We start from the raw sequence: 21,805 nt of genomic DNA, 5'->3' as shown, positions 1-21,805 counted from the left end.
CAGAAAAATGAAAATGATATTAGTAATCCTAACAAACACAAAACAGGAATAGTTTTCTGTGATGCGATGTCAGTCAGACTGGGAGAAATAAAGGTAGTCTCTTATACAATGCATGTAAATAACTTCTCTGTTTAACCGTCTCGTCCTAGACACCTCAAAATATCCTTGTTGGACATCTTAGTTTAGCTGAAATTATATTTTATTCCACATGTACGCTGTTCTAAAGTTTTGAAACGCATGAATGTTTTTATGACCCTCAGTCTAAGGGATGTTGATTAATAACCACTATAATGAAAGTTTTTCTAACAGCGAATCATGTGCTGTGAGTATTTACTTGGCTGTGAAACAATGAAACCATTGTAGACGTATGCAAAAAATATATATATAATTATGCTTTTTAACCTTTAATTACTACACGCATGCAATCAAAAGATCATTGTCTCATAATAAATGGCTTTAAATGTATATTGTTGTTATTACATGATTATTGTCTGGACCATTTATGAGCGCCCCAGCTTGCAGAAGTCAGCTTAGAAAAACAAATGTTTAACACACGTGCTTAAGCAGTCTGGAGGAACACTAGTTTAAGCAAATCACGATGCAGAGCATGGCCACCCACAGTTGGCAGGTGGGTTGGTGCAATGTTGCCAACTTTTAAAATTGTCCAGCCGGTGTATTAGTCACCTGCCAGTCATCACTGGGTCCAGGCCAGAAGCTTGCCTGTTAGGACTGAACATGAGGCTTCTGGGTAACAGTCATGAACACACAAAGGAATATCAAGACCCCTTTAAAAGCAGCAAATAAGCCTGAGATGATTTTTACAATGACAAAGGGAAGATTTCCTAACATTTTTAATAGTATGAACAGTGTTTGTACACCCTTTAATGGTGGGACACTGCTTTTGATCTCAAGGAGCTGAAATGATTTTGATGCCTTCATTTGGTTTGAGGTTGCAGGAAGGCAGTGTGAGCTGGGGGAAGGGAATAAACACACCCCCCCACACACACACAAACACATACAGGAAGAAAAAGGATGCAGGAAAAGCAGCAGGGATGCAAGGTGATAAAACTTAAGGGAGTAAGACAAGCTGTCTCCTGCATGGTGGGGGAGGGGTGTAAGGTTATGTGTGTTACACTGGAGGAATAAAATTAGATTATTTGTGGTACTAAAGGAGCATGAAACAGGATTGGATTAGGGTTTGTAGAGTGTGGGCTACTCAAGTCATGATCTCAGCTTAAAAAAAAAGAAGCAGAAAAAACCTCAATCAAAGCTAAATCTTTTTTTGAGCAAAAGAAGGATTTATGACACAGTATACTACATGTGAATGTAAAACAGGTCTGGATGGGTCATTAATTATGCATTTGTTTTCAAGAGCCTTTTACGTAGTGCTAAACAAATGTCCCTGTTATCAGACGTGTTATCTTAACGATTATTTTTTTTTACAAAATTTCCAACCTTTTTCATTTCTGTGTTCCAGTCTTTGTTGTATTTCTTCCCAAAGCTTGTTTGTGGTGAAATACTTTTTATACATGTTGTGATGTAGCTCTTCTAACATTTACCTAAAAGTTTTCTCTCTGTCCTGAAGAAACTAAAGTGGCATTTTTACGTTATAGTTGATCTAACAAAAGCAACATTTCAGTGAAAGATCATATGAAAAGTCAAATGAGAGGCTTATTGGGTGCTGGTAAGAGGCTTTTTTGCAATTTCGAACCTGGACGACTTGATCTTGATATTGCTGGCTATTAATTGACAACATCAAAATAATCATCAGTTGCAGGAAACCTACAAATGCACTGATTAAAACATCTATCTGCCAAAAACGTTGCCATTTGACAAAAACAACTCCATCTATTTTGAGATATTGACTCAGAGAGGTTTTAAACTGCAACTTTTCTAACTTACTGTAGCAGCTAGCTGTACTGCACAGCTCAACAAGTAGATATCTGGTTACAGCTGAGTTTCTTTGATTTCATTTTTTTTCATTTTTTGTGTAAAGTTGCTTTTTGTTGGATCTTCTAGCTGCAGCAGCCTCCACATTCTAGTTGATTTGAAGCAGATACTTTTATTGGATTTAAGTCTCAGTTTTATGCATTCCACAACAGTTCTAGTGAAGACAGTTCTAAGCCGAACCCATTACTGAATATTTTATTTTCAAGGGTCACGCCCCACCAGTAGGCGATGACAAAAATGGGAAAGGATCGTCACACAAGAAGTCAAACTTTCTGCTAATCTTTCAAAACTGTCAGTCAAAATGTTTTCCTATTCTTCTTGAAGAATTTCAAATCCTTTCTGTGCTCCAGTCCTCAAAGCTGAAGTAATTTAGAGAGTTTTTTGTTAAGCCTTTGAGCGCTGACCTTTGAGTCATGAACTGAAATTTTGTTATGAAGCATTTTACCAACCTGTCATTTTGCAATAAGCTGACAGAGATCTGTGCATGTGAAACTATGAAAACGTCTTTAAAAATTGATCGTAGGACCCAACCTTCATTTACCCCTAAATTAAAGCTCCAGTCTGTGACTATTTGAACAGCTGCTAAGTCATGAATGCAACCATCAACAAGGCCAAGAAGACACATGCAGCCACAGCACCAGATTTATTTCAGTGTCAACAACATGTCATCTGGTGTTTTCCACCAAGAAGAAAAAGTTTCATCTGTTTCACAGCCTTTGGTAAAAACTCAGAATCAGCAATATGGACTTCCACTAGCCAAACCTCACACTTATTTCAGCATTCTGCTTCTTTTCTGTCAATCCCAATCTCATCTATGCTGTGGTGTTTTGTAGGCTAAGGCCAGGAACACCACGTCCCCACCATCACGCTAAGAGACTTTATTTCACTTCAATGTTGTTGGTTTGTTCGGAGCTGTGAGATTAGCAGCGGAGTGTGGGCGTTCAGAGGACACTCACCACAAGAGAGAGCGGCCTCTTCCATGACACCACTCCGATGAGTCCAGAGAGCAAAACCTGAGAGAAAACAAAACAAAACAGATGCTGTCAGTAAACGTCACTGACACAAGTGTGACAACGCAACAAATTGTTTGTTATCAGTTCCTCTGTCTTGGTCATTATTTCTGCAGGAGCTTGAATATTTTTGAGCCATAAGTTAACCTTGTTGGAGGACAACAACAGAAGCAAATAATTGCATTTATTCAGTTTTCAAAAACTAATTTAAAATCATCAACTGTTTGTAGAGACCATTTGTAGGTTTGTTGAATTTGTCTTCCTGAAAACTTGTTTGTTCATCTGTTATTACTTCTGTATAGGTATTTTGTCAACAGCGATGTTTAAAAGAGGTACTGCAGGGAATGCAACGCAAATGTATAAACAATCATGATGTTGTGTTGATGCTACAACTTGTCCATTGACCCACCAATCAACGATTGACATTAAACTGTTCATTTGGTAGTCTGATAAAAGAACTTCCTGAACAAAAATTATGTGACTAGGTCAGCCAAATCTCTTAAAACAATGACGCATAAAAGACAAATTCTGATGCTGATGAAAACCTGCAATCAGTGGGGATGAAACGTAACAACATGTACTTCCTTATATGAGGGCGACAAAACAAAACGGGCTTTTAGCAGGAGCGTTTTCAGTCTGCTGAAGAGGAAAAGGGTGCCAGGATTGAGGAGAATCCTGGAGAAAAGCTACAGATAAGCAGTCTAGCTTTAATGTGTAACTCTATGACACTCTATGTACCTATATTAACAATACCAGTACATAAACTGAAAATTACAACACACCAGACCGTTTAAACAAAAATCAACTGCACTAGTGATAATTGATTCGGGCTCTGAACAAAGTCAACATTTTCTTAAACCGAACATGTCAGACCAGTTTCACAACAAATTCTGCAGAGTTAAATCAACACAATGCCGAGTCTATTTGGTCTTTTTCAGAATTGGAATTAATTTAACTCCTACAGAGTTATTTCAACAATAGTTTCAACAAGAAATTGAGAAACACTTGAAATAGTTATAACTACTCAAACTATTGTTGAAATAACTCTGTAAGAGTTGAATCAATTGCAATTCTGAAAAGGACCAAATAGACTCGGCATAGTGTTGATTTCCCTCTGCAGAATTTGCAGTGTTGACATGTTAATTCACAAATGTACTAAATCATTTATTTCTGTTCATGTCTATCATATTTTTAACCAATCTTTTATGTGAAATGTATGATTTTTTCACAGGATCACTGATTATTTTTCTTTTACTTGTAATGGAATTAGCATTGCCCTGTACAACGTGCTGCTTACCAAGTTATAATGCAGAAGACGTGGTGCCTCTGAAGAATAATAAATGTAGCCTGTAGCTTCTTACGAGTGATTTACCACCCACACATCCCAGTACAGTGCCATTTCATTAGGCTGCTTCCGGTAATTGAAATGGGCTGGAAAGGCTGTTAGCACTCAACAGTTTGTTGAACCACATCTTTAAGACGTCCTGGTTTTAATTTAAATGTGTTTTTATTTACTGACAGGGGTGATGTAGTGCAAATTAAACCACAGATTTCTCTGAGCAGAGCCCAAGTCGGTGAGGAAGAGGAGGATTTAATCCATCTATTTTTAGAAAAGTTCAATGACATCAGGATCAGATGGAGTTAGATCATAGTTCAACAACGCAGGAAAAAATGCCAGACTACCACAATTATTATTGATAAAATAATCTAAAATATTGATGCAATTGAAAATATTATCTACATAATCATGGTAGCTGTCTATTTATCTAAGAAAGGACTCATAGGTTGAATAAAAGTTCCCTAAATTATTTAATTTCATTGCTTGAGAGAAAATACTGATTGATTTTCAATTTTACTGAATTGGTTGTTTTCCTTCTTAGGGTTGTGTGAATAGATAATTGTTTTATAAGTCATATAGGACAATGAATACAAAGGACCTAAATCTAACCCCTACCCCAAAATACTAAAATAAATACACACCTAGGCATTTTATGGCGTTTAGTTGTGTTTGTTAGCTTGTAACGTCTTCCAAAGGTTTAGGTTATTTTCTAACAGAGAAATCTCCAAGAAAACCAAAATCTGTCACCACAAACCACACAGGAAAGTTCAGCACGTTTATTAGCAAGATGTGTCTTTAGGTGGAAGTAGAAAATGTTAAAACAGGAAGCAGATGCTTTTGTTTCAGAGGAACTGAAAACAAACTGGCCCTCTGAGTAGGCTGAATAAAAAGCAATGATGTCTGTTGCATTGCAACCAAATGTACCTCTTCACCTGTAATACTTTCACACTGTGAGGTGAGTTGTCCTCTAAACTGAAATTGAAGTACATCAATAATTCAGCATGTTGTTTGTATCCAAATGACTTCAACAGACTGATTGCTGCTGCAGGTTTCTCCATTAGCCCCAACATGCTTTCCGTCTGCCCGAAGCTTCAGGTGTTTCCTGAAATAATTGTGTTGAGATGTCTGTTTCTGTATCTTCTACTTATTACTTCCATCTGTTTGAATTCAAGGTGTCATATTCAAACCTGATGGTGCTTCAGCCTCTCAGATGAGATGCTTCATTACATCAAATATTTCTGAGAAATTCCTCGTCTTACTTCTCTGTCTACACTTCAGCTGAGGTGTAGACTTGAATTTTTACAGCCTGCTCAACTGGAGGTGTGAATTTGCATATCATCAAAATGTAGGTGAACAAAGGGTAGCCGTAGCCTAAGGCACTCGCTTCTCTGTGGTCTCCCTCTGCCTTTCACCCTCCTTCACCCTCCATTAAACATCACCACACTGCCCATTTCTATCCATCATGCATTGCTTCTTTCTCCTCTCCACTTGCACTCTTTAGGTTTGCCTTCTCTCCTCGAATCTTGCTACCTTCGCCATTCCAATTTCTTCCTGTATCGCAGTCCATCTGTGTGCTTCTTCTTCTGCTCGGCACTTACATACTCCCTTCCACTTCGGTCCATACCCAGACTCCTTATTTCACTTTTCCATTCCATCTTGTTCCATTTTCAGACAATCTCTCACTACTTCATTCACCTTGATACTCACAAGACATGGCAAATGGGCTACCAATGTTATCATCTGAGGCTCAAATAAAGTTAGATATCAGCAGGAATGTTCAATCCAGAAAAGTCTGCTTCATTGTAAGTTGGGTTTTAAACTACATCCATATAGGAACAGAAACACAGGAACCTAAAAATGTTGTTTCCCCTATAAGCAACCAAAGCTATTTCAATGTTGACCTACTTTTATTGTATTCCTACATATGTTTGGCTGAATACAGACCCAGATCAGAGTGATTTTCACCTAAATTTAGCAGTTTTAAAAGTTATTTCGATATCTTTTCATTCCAAAAATGTTTTTTGACATGTTTAATCTGATAGTTCCCAGTTACCGTAAAAATAAATTTTAAGCAGCAAACAATTTACAGAAATATACCCTAAAATAAACATTTTCTTGACATTGAGCAAGTCTAGTTATGCAAAAAATGAAGTTTTTAAAAGGTTATTGGATCAACATTTAAATATAATTATAAAGGATTTTTTTTTTATTTAGAGAATATAAAAAAAATCTAAACTGAGTATTTCTGGCAGCATTCTCAGGCTGTTTAGATAAACTCCTCATTGTCACTCTGATGTATTTACAGTTGCAGTCAAGCCTACAGCGATGCTCGCATGTCTTGTAAATCCCAGTGTCCACTGGGAACAATTATTTTGTTGCTGTCCGGCACGGTAAACGCTCAGAGACAGTCAGCAGTCGCTCCAGCTGGTGAACCTTCGACTGCTGTCTCTTCATTATTTTACTGCTTTTATAAGTGAGTTTTATTCACTGTCTGTTTTGATCCTAAAATAATGCTTTTGGGTTGGGACTTCTGAGGCTGTTTTCGGGTTACTGTGGTTTCCTTTTTTAATATCAAAGACAATTTCATACAGTATAAATATAGGAATCAGCAGGAATAATCAAAGTAATAAAAGAAGAGACAGGAGAGTATCTGAGCCGTGTGAAGCAAAAACAGCTAAAGAGCCACTTTGTCTTCCATAACAGTGTTGTTATGCCCTGGTCTGATGGAATACACTTGAATGGGAGGCAGAACCATATGTTACAGCAGGTATCCACCAAACATTACGCTCATCTGAGTCAGAGAGGTTGTATTATATTTGGGTCCTAGATTCTGAAGCCGAGAAGCAGCAGTGTTAGTGTATCTGCGTGTCGCAGCCCACATGCACCTATGTGGATTGATCAAAAGATAATTTAAAGGAGGAATGACCGTACTGGTCAACCTCACGACACCCTGTTGTGAGGTTGTTGTAAGGATGAAGCTGTCGGTGCTTCATTCTTACTGCTTTGAATATGGCCTCCTGCCAACAAAAGGATTTCATCAAGCAGCTTAAGCAAATGATCTACATCTTTAGGACAATAAAAAACAATAGAGTAAGTAAGAAGAAAATAGTCACGTTGTTTGCAAACAGAGAATCGGTATGTGTTGAACCCCAGTAGGATTGTGAGCAAATTGCCTCGTCAGCATTCAGTGAAGTTCTGCAGAGGAGCTAATTATTTCAGTCTTGAGTACTGAAGCAAAGATCCATCTAAAAGTAGCAGGGCAGCGGTTCTTGAGGGCAAGAGTATAAAGCCCCTCCTTTGGAGTCTCAGTGTGATCAAACAAAGATTTTGGATATTTGTGCATGATCTTTTTGTGAGTGCCATCACAGAAATATGAGCACATTGCACAGTGCCAGGTTATAACAGTTCAGCAATTGTGCAGCTATAAAGAAACCCTTTTTGACTCTATCCCCTCATGCTGCAGATGATCTGATGAAAATACTGATACTGTTTTCTCCTCCACAGCGAGGCTGAAACGGAAGGTGCAGAAAACTCCCAAATACAGTGACATTTCACAGATTGTGAACTAAAAGCTCAACTCTTTTCACATGATTTTCATCTGCTGAGGACATGTGAAGATCTCTTGTGGTGTATTGCAAGATGAATGAACAAGGTTCACACATTTCTTTCGCTCATGTCACATTATTACAGATATCAAGGGTGCAGTCAAGCATTCAAAAAATACGCACACGTCAATGGCTGCACTTTTCCAACCTATGCAGCGGAAATACGGTGGAGGTCTTCATCTCCTGTTCTCACACTCTCCTTCCTGACCCCCCACTGTGCGATGTATACCTGTCCACCCATGTATGCATGTGTGAAGGACAATGCGTGTCTTTGTGCATCTTGTAGTCTAAGCAGTGAAATTATATGAGAGCAGGAACCATGTGATAGCTCTGCTTGCTGTCAGTCAGTCACTGGGGGCTTTTCCTCTTGGCTGCTCCCACGATAGGATTAACATTCAGTAGTTGGCAGAATTAGTCACGTACACCTGGTTACAAGGTAATGTCATCCTAAAAATGTATATATCTGACAATTACTTCAGGTTTAAGTGCTAAGTGATACCCTGTTGGCAAAACCGTCGAAAACCAAATAATCCTAACTGGAGCAAAAAAGGGAAACTTACAGAATGTTTTAAATGGCTCCACAGGACAGCCTTAAGTTCAGCCATAGTGAGGAATATTATTGCTTCACAGTGAATTAAAAAACATGAAGCTTGCAACTTTCAATATAGGATTATGTATTAAATAAGATTTGTTGCCAGAAAACAAATTAGAAGTGAGCCGAGGTGTGTTAGTTAATTTGGATTTTGGATGAATAGCAGATTTTTAAAACATGAATAATTGAGCAAAATTTCAAGGGAAACTGGTCTGAATAATTAAATATAATTTATCATTACTTTAAATCTTTTAGAACAGAAAAAAGGTTTTATTTAGAGCAGGGGTGCCGACCTCATTTCATGTTGGGTCACATCAAGATCAAGAATGTGACAGAGTGCATAGATAAATCTACCTATTAAACTGTTCAGATATTATCACTTTCTCTAAAATTAAATACTTAACATCTTCGCACTGTGTAATTTGGAACTACACAAATAAAATTTGAGTTTGATACGTGTGAATTAGCGGATTAAAAAATTGAAAACAGACCAAAAACTTTTCTGAAGCAGAGTATGAATAACAGATAGGATGAAGTAGAGATGAGCAATATTATTTTCTGAAAAGCTCTCAACTTTTGCAGTCTAATATTAAGTCGTAGAGAGTTTTGTTCTGTTCCTGATACACTCTGCACGCTACATCTAAATGCAGTTTCAGAAGAAAACCATGTAATGAGCTCAGCAGACAGAAATGGGAGATAAAGATTACAGGACTGGATCAGAGGAACCAGTATCACAGCCATCAAAGAAAGATGGTAAAACACGGAACGGGAAGGAGAGGCATCATCTTAGGACAACAACAAATAAAAGATGCCAAAACACAACCTAAAATTCATTTTCAAGGATAAATGTCAGAGTTGATACTAATGCTGAATCTGGCTAAATCCTCAATGGTGGAAGAACAAAAAAAAAAGAAAAGAAAAGAAAAGTCCTCAATAGCTGCAGCAAATTCAGCTCAAGTCCAGATAAAAACCTATTTCAGACTTTTTCCTGACCTTTTTGTAGAGGTACAATGTTGTGAAGTTATAGATTTATGGATTTTTTTTTTTATCGCTTTCGGAAAGAGCTCTCGAAAAAACATGTTTATTAGTTTTTAACAATTCAAAAGGCTGTAGAGGTGCAATGTTTTAAACAAATCATGACCACTGTTAAAGAGGTATTATCAATTTTCCAGGCACGTAGTGCCAAAAAACTATCAAAACATAAAGTTGATATAAAAATGGCGTATATATCAAACATGACTTAAAAGAGGTTTTACTTTGTAATTTGACCCTTTGGTGCCTTTGGGTCTAAGACGCTCCTGCTCTCTCTGACATTCTGAGCACATCGTCACAACAATGCTGCAGGTATGTTTTTGCTGAGGGAATAACATGATAACATGAAGCAAAGCTCAAAAAGTCATTTTACACAATACCATTCCTTTAAAATAATTGCACCCTCACGCTTAAAAACTACACTCTTAAATTTTGTATAAGTTAGTTCTCCCTTCTTTTACCGGTTCTGTTATCCTTGAACACGCCTACTGACAAGTAAATATACTCATGCAGTCATCATGCACCATCATTACACTGTATTCACTGATTTCCCCATTATGTGGAAGAAATCAACCTAAAACAAATGTGAATATAAAAATAAATAAGTTCATTTTCGCAAGTCACTACTGAACAACATTCTTTGAAATATATTTATCTGCAACTCCAAATACATGACACCATTATCCTCGTTTCGTTTGATTGTAACTCAGTTTTTAAACCGGCAGGCTGATGACTAAAATAAACACATTGCTTTGACCGTGTTGTCCCAGTTTCTCCCAGGTTTTCTGGGCTTCTTCTGCACTTTAGAGAGTTTCCTTCCTCCTTTAATTACTTACAAGAATTACACAGTTTAACTCCTCAGCATTTGTCAGATCTCCAATCCTCATATTACCAGGCCTACAGTCTGAGATCCTCAAACAGGGACTTATTTTTTTTTATCGGTTTCAGGCTTTCAGTTGAAGACTCTGGGAAAAAGCTTTTGAGATAACGTTCTGCATTTTCCTGCCTGAGGAACAGCAGCAGGCTTCGTCAGCAACTTCTTTTTTAAATCCAAGCTCAAAGCCATTTCATTTTTTATAGCATTCCCTGATTTATCTGTTTGGTAAGTTGGTCATGGGTTTAGTGATATATTTTCATTGTTCTCTTTTTTTTTTACAAGGCAATTTGTTATGTGATGCAGTTTCTCGCTAAACATTATTACAGTTTTAGGACGAAATTATAGATCTACTTTTGTGCATTTATATACCATATTTATAGGATTCATCAAGTGAGCTCTTAGCTGGTTACAAACATTTTCTCTTTGCTTCTGAGAATACATTTAGAGTTTGATTCAAGATTTTCTCTCCAGATCTATTTGCAATTTGTGTCGCAGACATTTTTTGTCCTTTGTGCATAAAGTAGTAAGATTTGAAGCAATGTTTTCTAAAACTGACTCCTCCCCTCTGAGTCTGGTAAGTTTAAGTTTTCTCCGCGTTTGCCTCAAATCTCTTGAAAGTCGGCACAGAATATGAGAGCCTTTCCCTTAGTTTCGTGTTAGACTTGATATTTGTTTTCATTTCGATTTCTGTGTGCTCTGTAATTCCCAAAAGAGCGAATAAACACGTTTACAGCCAAAACCCTGTCATGTTGTTATTACAAGGCAGCAGAGACGTTACCGGCACTGTAGTATTGACAGGAATAGAAACTGCTGTAGCTTCGGACTAGTTGGACGGTCTTGAGCCATTCTCATTCATTCATGCATGACGCCAATCAGAGGCCATTACTGAAAGTGAGGGTTTAAAAAAAAAAAAAAAAAGAGGTCAGTTTTCTCAAAACCTCGTCACCGCAAAAGATGGATGGAGCCGGTCCGGTTGCTGTGGTAACCGGTAACTGGCTATTTGCCAGGATCCTTAATGATTTTCCATCAGTTGCTGCACCAAGCGGAGCGGTGAAACCTTTACTGGTTTGTCGATTCAGACAAGCTTCGTGGTAGATTGTACGAGAATCCCACAAGATCATCACACACACACACACACACGCCAACGTGCCGTGTCAAACCTCGTAAGTGCACAGTGGGGCCTGACGCTGAACCAAGAACGGAGAGAATTCAAACACACACACACAGCATCACCTGACCCTCACTCACTTCCTCAGTCTTTTTTATCTTTTATTTTTCCTTCCTGTCCAACAACATCAGAATCCCATGGATTCTGCTCAACCATCTCTAAGCTCTTCTTTCTCTTATCTGCTGTTGCATACATGTGTTACCAAGCATGCACAGCTTTATGTGGCTTGTACTCTCAGTGTGTGCTTCTGATTGTAGGCACAGGCATTAGTGAAGGTTTACGGTAAACTGCTCTGCTCTTAAATGAAATAAAGGACTACGAGGAAGACAGAGGTCTAAGAGAATCCTGAACAGCTAGCAACATGTGAATGTAGAGTGCCAATCTTATTTTTCTTTCAATCTACTGAATTTTTATTTGTCTTTTCCTCTAAAAACTCTGAACTCTATATGAATTAACCATGTTAACTTGCTGATGTTAGTTGTGACATCCAAGCACATCTGTAGTGAAGCACAGAGCTGCTAACTACTGGACTTGATCTTCCACCCTCCTCTTCCTCCTCCTCCTCCTCTTCTCCTTCTGGTGTGGAATAATATGTTCAGACTCTTCCCACTGTTTGCCTACTAAATCAGCCCTTATGGTTTTGCAGCAGAGGATTTACAATGCTCCACTTTCACAGAAATTGAACCATTACTAAACTTAGGAAACACAAAATGTGTAAATTAATGCAATTGTCATTTCTTGGCGGTTTTCTTCTTAATGACCCAGAAGTGTTTTTATGTCTTCTGATTGTTTTCCAAAATTGTTTTCCTCTTTGTCTTTACTTCTAATCAGTCCACTACTGAAATGTTTTAAGTGAACAAAAAAGCAATCAAAATCCAACACATTTCAATTTAAAACACTTTTTTTATGGGGGGGAGGGGTCCTTCTGTTGAGTAGACACTTCAGTGGTTCATCCCTAAACATCTGTTCAGGCACTGAGTGAAAAAGAATTAAAAGAAAGAAAACTCAAACTATTAAGAAGCTCAAAACTATTGATTAAAACCTCTTTAAAGAAAAAAAATTACCAAAACATTTGCCTCTGGATGGAAATAAAGACCACATAATAGAAGAATGTTATTGCAATATTCCTGCTGAATGTAGTGTTGTTGACATTGATCAGCCTCTGTTTACTTGACTCTTTCCTTTCTTGTCCATCATTAAAATCCCTCCATCCTTTCCTGAGCTTTAACTTCTCAATGACAATAATGTTTTGCTTATTGTGATTTAATATATTGTTCAACTATGTTGGAAAGCATAAAGAAATTAGGGATGGTTTCAAATGTTTGCACAAAACTTTACATCATAATATAACTTTGCCTTGTTAGTGAGTCAGTAAATGTCTTCTAATACAAAAGCAGTACTTTGTCCAGTTTTAAAACGGATAAAACTGGATCCTGAAAAGCAAATAAAAAATAACTCATTTATCGTCTCACCTTAAAGAACATTTCTTTCTTCTTACATTAGTCCATTTGTCCTATAATGAAAAAGAACTGAAGGGCAGCTGCGGCATCAGGGGAGATGAACTCTTAGTGTTTTTGTGATAATTTAAGTTGTACCCTTCAAGCAACCTTTTCTGACCGTGAAAGAGCAGCGCACAAAGTGTCTGTAATTGTCTTCAGTTGTGGGCGTACACTTGTGTCACACAGAGCTTATAAAGCCCTCTGAAGGCATTTCGAGACATTTGACTATGATGATGCTGTATGCAGCACCACAGAGTGCATCCACTGCTGCCTCTAAAGCTGAGGCGAACAACGGCAAACGCCAACACACTTTTTTCTCCTCGAGCTCCTCGTCAGGAGTTCTCCTCCCTTCATTTTCTCTCCTGAATCCACTCTCTATAGTATTCCCTTTTGTCCACATCGACCACGTGCTTCTCCTTCCTGCCCCCCGCTCCACCCGCCAACAAGAATATCATCACTTGACTTTAGAGCTCAGCAGCACCGCAGCACCGTAACCATAGAAACAGAGGAACAACAGCTTATTGGATGTTGCTGGTGTCTTGGAGGCGTGTCCTCTCGGCCACCCTTTCTCCCCCCACGCAGAGATTTTTGCTGTCTCCGCTTAATCCATGAGACGAGAACATGATACTGAATATAAATCACTCAACTAAACAAACACATACCAGAGTGGAAAGATCTGTTCTAATCATTCACTGTGTGGTTCATTAGAGCAGCAAGACACAGGACTGAAGCTCCCAGGCAACCGGCTTCCTCCATCAGACAGACAACTTTATTAGTCTTAATGTGGGAAATTTATCCAGTTCTTACATCTAGATAAATCTGAAAGGGATCAAAAAGTATTAAAGTGCTTCTTCTATTTTCTTTTTTGACATGCTTAAATGTCTCAGATCAATTCATTTTTTTAAATAAGATAAAGAAAACATGATGGTTTCATTTACTATGAAAAAAAAGTATTCAAATTGATAATAATAACTGCTTGAGCTACACTTAGTCGAATAATAAACAAAGCCAAAAACAAATACATCTTTATATGTTTGGCCTTTCATCCACACAGATGTGTTCATGAAATTATGACCAGAGTGGAGCTCTGAGAAAATCCTGTGTTTGTGTTTGCATTTTGTACATCAGAAAAGTGTTAGGGTCCAATGCATCGCGATCTGTAACGAATGATGCAGTACCAAAGTGACTATTGTTACTGGGTGGGCCATGCAGCGGAAGAAAAATGACCATCAGAGAGGTGCTGATTTTTACATTGGTTCAGACACTTTTTGCTTGTTTGTTTTTATAAGCCCAAATGGCTCCAATGTATTGAAGTGCAAAGGGGAAATGTGATTGGAGGTCAACTGTTACGACTCTCCCTCCCAATAAAGAGGCACAATGGCATCAATGTTGCTGTTGTCGGTTTTGGAGCAAACCTGGACGCTGACAATGTTTTTGGCTTTGCAGTGCACTGTCCATTACGCATTTGGCATGTTTGCAACAATGATCAGAGACATATTTATGCTGGTTTGTGTGGATGAAAACATTTCTGAAAACAATCCCAAACACAATTTTATCTTTTAAAATGATGTGGGAGAGATGTTCGTTTTTATAAAGAGCCAGTTATGTGTGTACATGTTCTAAGATGACTGCTTGATTCACTCTTCTTTGCAGAACAGTTTCAATTCAGGCACTTTGGAGTGATTTTAAAACATTAATGACAAGGTTAAGGTGATGTCACAGCCTCTCAAATGGGTTTTAATCCATACTTTGACTATGCTGCTATGTTTCTTATCACTGGTCTGATAAGCAAAGCTTTTGAAAAGGTGACTTCATGTAGCAATTGTTAAAACCAACCTAAAAAATGTACAAAATTAAAATCACATCATTTACAATGATATAATAAAGTTACAAGAAGCAAAATATTTCAAAAGAAAAGAAACACAGAGTCAAAACTTGGTATTATATTAAAGTTTGCTTGATAATCTGAAACATTATAGTGTGACAAAAAAGTACTCAAATATTTTTTTTATAGCACTGCATACAATACTATCAAAAATTTAGTTAATAACATTTTTATTTAAACTTTCCCAGGTTCCTACAGAAGATAAAGAGCCGTTTCTTCCTATGCCACATCCTGCACAAACACACGTCTGTCAATGTCAGACCTGAATCACTTTGATGGGAGGATGCAGTGCTCATCAGAACAGACCTGTAAGTAACTTCTGAGTGAACACAAAGCACTTGACAAAACGCTCTTCATGTCCTCACTGAGCTGGAGCAGCATACACAAACTCCTTTTTATCAATCAGAGTTCATTGCTAAGCCACTTTGCATGCAGAGCCATGGTAACAGAGTGCTTATGGATCACATACTGAACTCAAATATAAAACGAATAGACAATCCAGACTGCAAAGCAATGACAAGAAAAGTTTGGAGTTCATTTGAAGTTATAATGTATGAAACGACCATTATTTCTATCAGCTGCGGCAACACTTATGATAATTTTATTTAATGTTTACCTCTGTGGTAATGAATTTGAGCGTGAAATCCAGTCACTCGCTAAACATTTTAAACTCTGTGTTTACCAATCCTTTCTATACACATTTCCAGTGTGTTGAAGAGTCACATCAAACATTTCAATTAGAGCCAGAGTCAAACATTAACAAGATGCAAGGTCAAATTCAGTGAGCAAACTGAGTCATTTGGAAGCACAAGTAATTAAACATGGCATTCAACATTAGTCTGTGTTTCTCCAACAGTCTATTGTTTTGACAAGGTTTCTTGAGGACAATATGGAGAAGAGAAAAGGAATTTAGAGGCACCTGAATGTAACGAGGGTCAACTGAAAGAGGAAATGTGGAAAAGTGTTCATCTGGTGAAGAAACGGATTGAGTTTGTCGACTCAATCTTTGCATTGTTTGTTTATGAAGTAATGTGAGATATAAGACACTGGCAAGGATGGGAAACCTCTCATTGCTGCTTCTGGGGATTGGAGAGAAAGAATAGCAGATCAGACTGCATCTAAATGAGCAAAGAAGGAAAGAAAGAAATGCTGCTTTGTGAATTTGCACTTCTCTGAACAGAGATCACCATCACACTCTGGATCTTCAAAAGCCTTATCAAGTATGCACGTGCAAACAAACAAGAGACACATTTGGATTGCAATTTCTTGTTTAGTTGAATCGGCAACACATGAATATGGAATATAAAAAAGGAGAAAGCAGGCTAATAATTGTTTTCAGGTTTTCAGATGCTCTGAGGGTCATGCTAGATGTGGAAAAACCTCTCTTCTCCAGGCAGTCCAAGATTTAGTGTGTGCAGTAGGCAACTTATTCTTTTTTCCACAGGAATTATGTGGTATAAGTTTTAGTTAAGAATGACTTGACACTGACTTTACCACCAACTCTCATAGGCTGTAGCATGTTTATGTGTGAGAAACATTGTATGAGACGAGGAAAAAGATAAAAGAGATCCAAACTTAAGCCTCAGCTGTTTGGCACTTCTGATTGTAATCAGCTGTGTGGCTCAAAAACAAGGCGCAAATCCACTGAGGATACAGCTGCAACGACACCAACAGCTGAGTCAGGCTTCCAGTCAATTGCTGCCAACTGGATTTGGCAGGAGAGACCAGCAAACACAAAGTGAGAGTGAGACTCAGTTTGAGGTCATGATAAGTTAAGTTCTACTCAGGTGGGTAAATGTGTTGCCTGGTCCACATCAGGTGAGTCACAACCTAATAAACCTTTTGCTAGGGGTGAATTTTTGATCCTTTTTTTCAAACTAGTGGATGGAAAATGTTTAGCATTCTTTTGTAACACATTTCTACCCAATCAGCATTGTTTAAAACTTTTTAAAATATGTCTAATTTCAACATTTCCTTCACTAATTTCCCAGCTACGTTTTCTATAACACATTTCATTAGAATGTTATATAGTGTTTTAATTTTAAATTTGTTTCAGTTTTAGAAAATTATCCAAACATCATCCATCAGCTACACCCGGTCAGAGTCACATATGTTCATAACGCATATATTCTTGAAAATGCACACTTTATTTTAAGATAGGAAATAATCAAATGTTTTTTGGTTTTTCTTTTTTTTTTTTTTTTTACAAAATACATATTAAAAAGCTTCAGCCTTCATTGGGTTTCCAGCAATGGAATTTAAACTTTAAAACTGTTAACAAACACAAACCCCATCTCGACTCTTTCACATTTCTGCAGCACAAGATATTCAAACATCCCCTAAACTTGTGTTGAACCAAAACCTGTGAAAATGCCTGTGAATAGATAAAGTTCACACATGGCTCCAATATTTGATAATGAGGTCTGACACTCTGAATAAGATTTTTTTTTAAAACAACATAGAGCTGGTTCTTCTCTAACATTTGTTAACTTGACATATGGAAGCAGAAATCACATTTGGGAATACAAAAATAAATAAATGAAACTTTGCAGGAAACCATTAAAAGCAGGGAGACAGGAGACAGTAAGATGAAATAAACTTTATGTTAAATTAGATTTATAGAAATCAAAATTTCATAAAATATTATTAAATTATTTAATTATTAAATATTTTAAAAAGCATACAACAACACGTTCCTCAGTAATTGTGGAATTTGAGCTTTTACTCAACAGTAAAAATGGACATGGAAATACTCATTTCTTCTTGCTTGTTGTTTTAAGAACTCAAATATTGCTGATTATTGTATTATTCAATACCTTAAGATAAATTCGACTAGCGAATTAGGATATTAAGTTTGCCTTCTGTTGCAGAAGGACAGTCACCGCCTATTTGTGAAGATCCATTAATTTACTATATCTTTTAAAAACGATTGCTTTTAAGGTTTCAAAACTAAAAACAAACTGTAGTGGAAATCACTTTATGTCTAAATATGATTATCTCATCAAACCCTTAGCTTCTATTCTGAGAGCTCTCCTGGGAAAATCTCTTTATAGCCCTGAATCTCTGCAAATCATTATAGTAAAAAACAAAAAAAACACTAAACTGTCATTCAGGAGGAGGAGGCTAAAAAACACAACGTAAAGTCCTCTGAGAATGACTGCAACCACAAGCTTAAGTACCTTCTAATTTCTAAACCACAAACGACAGAACTCCCTGAAACGCGTCCCTGAGTCCCTGATAAGTCACCTCCGTCTTACTGAACCAGGCGGTGGCGGTGGAAGCGTCACAGCCCATGAATTTAGCACAAAGAGAGAACTTGGGTGACAATTAGAGGACGGATTCAGATGCTTCTATTACTAAGCAGAATATTCCCACTACAGAGTGAAGACAACTAAATGGTGGTGACATAAAGGAGGTGGCTGGCATCTGCTGGCTTGTAAAGGCTTTTAATTAAAGCTGCAGAATTTACAGCCAACACTGAGTGTGCTTTAATCAGTTCACCAGGCCTTTATGTGTGGTATATTGTTAAAGGAAAACCCGCAGTGATTTTCAGATCAATTAGGAAAACACTCATCCGGTGTCACCGAGTGCCTCTGACCTCGCTTATATGAACATCAGCTGGAGTGTTTACGCCACATCAGAGCCGGCGGCCGATTCATTCCTACGCCACTGGACTCTCTGTTTTGGCCTGAACTCCTCACCAGCCAGTTTCCGGGTAATGTTCTCACTTACATATCAGTTGGGCACTGTAGCCTGCAATGAGAGCTGTTCATGTGAAATGACCTTACACCGGGTTTGAAGTGAGAGGAAGAGACATGCAGCAGCACCTGGCCCGCCCCTCACTGCCTTTGCCCATCAGCAATAAAACCACAGCTATAAAGGCCAGCTGTCTTTTAACTTATCAAACCCTCACAGTCACTGTTTGACAGATGTGGGCATAATAAAAAATAAAAACCCATCAATTTCTACCTGCGAAGCAGAAGAGTGACTGAGTTTTGTTCAAATCTACACAATTTATCGCACCAAAACATCCATCAAACCCTCTCAGACCAGTCAAGCATTGTAATCAACCTTTTTGCTGATCACTGAACCGTGAACAGGCCAATACAGCAACATGTCTTCCTAATAAAACCTTGCTGTGTAGAGTTAGAAAAAAAAACTCTGAAATGTCAGCAGATAAAACGAGCTTGTGTGCAGAGATGAAGATAATTTTCCCATTGTGCCGGGCTGATTCTACCTTCCCACCATTGCAAAATATTTTGAAGGTTTCCTGTAAAGCTTTGATTAAAAACTGTTATAAACAAGAGAAAAAAAGACATCATTTAAATTTTCAGTTTTTGTGGTATGGTGTATTTATACATCAGCTAAGCAATATCAGCTAGCTCCTTAAAGATTTGGCAGGAGAGACCAGCAAACACAAAGTGAGAGTGAGACTCAGTTTGAGGTCATGATAAGTTAAGTTCTACTCAGGTGGGTAAATGTGTTGCCTGGTCCACATCAGGTGAGTCACAACCTAATAAACCTTTTGCTAGGGGTGAATTTTTGATCCTTTTTTTCAAACTAGTGGATGGAAAATGTTTAGCATTCTTTTGTAACACATTTCTACCCAATCAGCATTGTTTAAAACTTTTTAAAATATGTCTAATTTCAACATTTCCTTCACTAATTTCCCAGCTACGTTTTCTATAACACATTTCATTAGAATGTTATATAGTGTTTTAATTTTAAATTTGTTTCAGTTTTAGAAAATTATCCAAACATCATCCATCAGCTACACCCGGTCAGAGTCACATATGTTCATAACGCATATATTCTTGAAAATGCACACTTTATTTTAAGATAGGAAATAATCAAATGTTTTTTGGTTTTTCTTTTTTTTTTTTTTTTTACAAAATACATATTAAAAAGCTTCAGCCTTCATTGGGTTTCCAGCAATGGAATTTAAACTTTAAAACTGTTAACAAACACAAACCCCATCTCGACTCTTTCACATTTCTGCAGCACAAGATATTCAAACATCCCCTAAACTTGTGTTGAACCAAAACCTGTGAAAATGCCTGTGAATAGATAAAGTTCACACATGGCTCCAATATTTGATAATGAGGTCTGACACTCTGAATAAGATTTTTTTTTAAAACAACATAGAGCTGGTTCTTCTCTAACATTTGTTAACTTGACATATGGAAGCAGAAATCACATTTGGGAATACAAAAATAAATAAATGAAACTTTGCAGGAAACCATTAAAAGCAGGGAGACAGGAGACAGTAAGATGAAATAAACTTTATGTTAAATTAGATTTATAGAAATCAAAATTTCATAAAATATTATTAAATTATTTAATTATTAAATATTTTAAAAAGCATACAACAACACGTTCCTCAGTAATTGTGGAATTTGAGCTTTTACTCAACAGTAAAAATGGACATGGAAATACTCATTTCTTCTTGCTTGTTGTTTTAAGAACTCAAATATTGCTGATTATTGTATTATTCAATACCTTAAGATAAATTCGACTAGCGAATTAGGATATTAAGTTTGCCTTCTGTTGCAGAAGGACAGTCACCGCCTATTTGTGAAGATCCATTAATTTACTATATCTTTTAAAAACGATTGCTTTTAAGGTTTCAAAACTAAAAACAAACTGTAGTGGAAATCACTTTATGTCTAAATATGATTATCTCATCAAACCCTTAGCTTCTATTCTGAGAGCTCTCCTGGGAAAATCTCTTTATAGCCCTGAATCTCTGCAAATCATTATAGTAAAAAACAAAAAAAACACTAAACTGTCATTCAGGAGGAGGAGGCTAAAAAACACAACGTAAAGTCCTCTGAGAATGACTGCAACCACAAGCTTAAGTACCTTCTAATTTCTAAACCACAAACGACAGAACTCCCTGAAACGCGTCCCTGAGTCCCTGATAAGTCACCTCCGTCTTACTGAACCAGGCGGTGGCGGTGGAAGCGTCACAGCCCATGAATTTAGCACAAAGAGAGAACTTGGGTGACAATTAGAGGACGGATTCAGATGCTTCTATTACTAAGCAGAATATTCCCACTACAGAGTGAAGACAACTAAATGGTGGTGACATAAAGGAGGTGGCTGGCATCTGCTGGCTTGTAAAGGCTTTTAATTAAAGCTGCAGAATTTACAGCCAACACTGAGTGTGCTTTAATCAGTTCACCAGGCCTTTATGTGTGGTATATTGTTAAAGGAAAACCCGCAGTGATTTTCAGATCAATTAGGAAAACACTCATCCGGTGTCACCGAGTGCCTCTGACCTCGCTTATATGAACATCAGCTGGAGTGTTTACGCCACATCAGAGCCGGCGGCCGATTCATTCCTACGCCACTGGACTCTCTGTTTTGGCCTGAACTCCTCACCAGCCAGTTTCCGGGTAATGTTCTCACTTACATATCAGTTGGGCGCTGTAGCCTGCAATGAGAGCTGTTCATGTGAAATGACCTTACACCGGGTTTGAAGTGAGAGGAAGAGACATGCAGCAGCACCTGGCCCGCCCCTCACTGCCTTTGCCCATCAGCAATAAAACCACAGCTATAAAGGCCAGCTGTCTTTTAACTTATCAAACCCTCACAGTCACTGTTTGACAGATGTGGGCATAATAAAAAATAAAAACCCATCAATTTCTACCTGCGAAGCAGAAGAGTGACTGAGTTTTGTTCAAATCTACACAATTTATCGCACCAAAACATCCATCAAACCCTCTCAGACCAGTCAAGCATTGTAATCAACCTTTTTGCTGATCACTGAACCGTGAACAGGCCAATACAGCAACATGTCTTCCTAATAAAACCTTGCTGTGTAGAGTTAGAAAAAAAAACTCTGA

General features: G+C 37.6%; 1 protein-coding gene across 2 annotated transcripts in view; it reads right to left on the bottom strand.

The window, feature by feature from the left end:
* fam189a1 (family with sequence similarity 189 member A1) overlaps nucleotides 1–21,805 on the bottom strand; it is a 91,614-nt gene that overhangs the window by 47,074 nt on the left and 22,735 nt on the right. For both annotated transcript variants that reach the window (XM_028015618.1, XM_028015619.1), the window contains one exon: nucleotides 2,907–2,963. In XM_028015618.1, the coding sequence (XP_027871419.1) occupies nucleotides 2,907–2,963 (57 nt within the window). The remainder of the gene's footprint in view (nucleotides 1–2,906; nucleotides 2,964–21,805) is intronic.

The sequence above is a fragment of the Xiphophorus couchianus genome, chromosome 4 (genome assembly GCF_001444195.1).
Source record: "Xiphophorus couchianus chromosome 4, X_couchianus-1.0, whole genome shotgun sequence".
In the NCBI taxonomy this organism is placed as follows: Eukaryota; Metazoa; Chordata; class Actinopteri; order Cyprinodontiformes; family Poeciliidae; genus Xiphophorus; species Xiphophorus couchianus.
This window is presented reverse-complemented; position numbering and strand designations above follow the sequence as displayed.